At 40.4% G+C, this 2,321-nt stretch overlaps 1 protein-coding gene across 3 annotated transcripts in view; it reads right to left on the reverse strand.

Annotated features, from left to right (window-relative positions):
* Positions 1-2,321, reverse strand: part of LOC106879215 (cytosolic purine 5'-nucleotidase) — a 129,833-nt gene that overhangs the window by 80,436 nt on the left and 47,076 nt on the right. For all 3 annotated transcript variants that reach the window (XM_052975850.1, XM_052975851.1, XM_052975852.1), the window contains exons 4-5: positions 1,368-1,485; positions 618-713 (exon numbers count right to left, since the gene is read on the reverse strand). In XM_052975850.1, the coding sequence (XP_052831810.1) occupies positions 618-713; positions 1,368-1,485 (214 nt within the window). The remainder of the gene's footprint in view (positions 1-617; positions 714-1,367; positions 1,486-2,321) is intronic.

Raw genomic sequence — 2,321 nt, forward strand, 5'->3', positions numbered from 1 at the left:
CCCATCCATCCATCCATAAACCCCACTTGAAATCAACAAGGAATTGTTGGCCTTTTGAAAAACAAAGCCATTTGTTAAAACAACAACAATTACTGCTACCACTCCCACCACCACCTACACCACCACCGCCATCACTACCACCACCGCCACCACCACCATCATGACCACGAGCAGGAAGATTACTGATATTAGCAGCCTTCACAATAGCTAAACCACATTCAAATCACAATTCTGTTTGCCTTAGGAAAAAAAGGACCATATTGGATAATGTGGTTTTGTGTTACCTTGGGTTGGTCATGACTGGAACGCCTTTGGTCTTAACTCAATCAGAACTGACCATATGACTAAACCCCCACCACGTCCTCAACTAGTAACCAACTACCCCCACCCCCTCTGAAATCAAATAAGCACCAGCTGCACACTGGGGTTGATGCAATCAATTTAGTCACTCCCCACCACCCACAAACATAATTCTTGTTGCTTTGTTTGTTGTTTGGAGGGGGCAGAGGGGCATATAGAGTCATGGCTGTGCCCCAGGATGGTCGCAGTCCAATGATTGAAACGAGCAAAGGAAAACAGCTCAGGGTGGATGCGTATGAAGGAAATGCTGTACTTACCCACTGAGGAAGCTGAATCCATGAACACAGACGAGGATGTAACCAAAACTGTCAACCTTCAGTAGGTTCCCGTAGAGTGTATCGAACCACAACCCTCTGCAACACCATCAAAAAAAGGGTTTAATGAAACATCAGACATATATTATAAGCATAAAACACACACACAAAGGACCAGATTAAGAGCCATGGAGGGCCTAAACACTTAAAAAAAATTTGGTCTCCCCATACATATGTAATTTAGAATATAAACGATAAAAAGGGTAAAGACTTCCTTTGGTCATAAATGAGAAAGGGACTGCACTGAGAAGGTTCCCTTCTGAGGCACAAGTGCATGAGAACTTGCAGTGCAACTGCACCAGAAAAATTAACGAATCTTTTATTTTACAAATTCATAGGTATGCTTGCAATTTCACTAACTAACATTAATTATAGCAGTAGAGTAATTAACTAAGTAATTACAATACTTTAAAGACTCTGTACGGGATGTTGAAACCAATTTATATTCAAGTAGTTTTTTGGAGTTTTTATCTGAATCTAAAGGATTCAACCTGTTTTATATATTTTTATTTTTCTACCCAGGCAGCCCCGGTTCAATTCCCAGCGTGGGAACATTGATTTATAGGCAGAGGCATGGCTGTGTGGTAAGACAACAGCCTATGAAACACATGGAAGAAGTGAAAATAGAAACCAAACCAAAAGGTTACAGATATATATAATGAAAAACAGTGAGAGAGTGTATTGGGAACTTACCTTATTGGGAAGGTGTGGTCATACTCAAAGTCCTCAATAGCATTAGGGTAACCCATGAGAATCATTTTCTTTTTGATGAGGTCAAATCCAAGGGCCTCGAAATTGGGGGATTTGTAAACTGTGATAAAGAGAAAAAAAAGGAGAAAAAGGAAAAGGTTTAGTCATTTTATTTTATTTTGTTAATATATTTTTGACTGCCTTATTTCACGTCTTTTAAAGTTGATGTATTGGTTGAGAGGACAGCCCCCCCCCCCTACAGATGCCATCAAAGAATTTTACTTAATTATTTAAATAATAGCCAGAACACCATTAATACCAGCAATTAAGTCTTTAGCCCTAGGTCAGACCAAAGGTTGAGCAGCTCTATGGACAAAGACAATCCAGTCAATGACCATACCATCATTTTTGTATTTTTCCATCGGGAATAATGTATCTCGGGTTACACTACCCAACATGTCCTTCTGCATTTCTTTAGGATGATTGTGTGCAATGAGGAACATTTGGCTGCTATTTCATGCAGACTGAATGAGTACACAGATGCTCCCTAGCAGCAGCAGATGTAGCAGTATAAGTAGTAGTAGTAGTAGTAGTAATAGTAGTAGTGGTGGCGGTGGTGGTGGTAGTAGCAGCAGTAGAAGTAGTTGTAGTAGTCAAGGTGGTAGTGTTGTGATGGTGGTTGTGGTGGTTATAGTAGTATTTGTAAAAGTAGTGGGTGGTGGGGTTGTGAAGGTAGTGGTGGTGGTGCTGCTGCTGCTACTGGTGGCGTTTGTGGTGGTTATGGTTGTAGTAGTAGTAGTAGTAGTAGTAGTAGTGATGATACAACAAGTAAAAGTAGTAGTAGTAGTAGTAGTAGTAGTAATTGTGGTGGTGCTAAGTAGAATAGAATAATGTTCTGGAAAGATCTAATCAGTCCATTTTTCTGCAATCTTGGGTCAGGCGAATCATTCGAAGGGG

This window comes from Octopus bimaculoides, chromosome 22 (genome assembly GCF_001194135.2).
Source record: "Octopus bimaculoides isolate UCB-OBI-ISO-001 chromosome 22, ASM119413v2, whole genome shotgun sequence".
NCBI classification, from domain to species: Eukaryota; Metazoa; Mollusca; class Cephalopoda; order Octopoda; family Octopodidae; genus Octopus; species Octopus bimaculoides.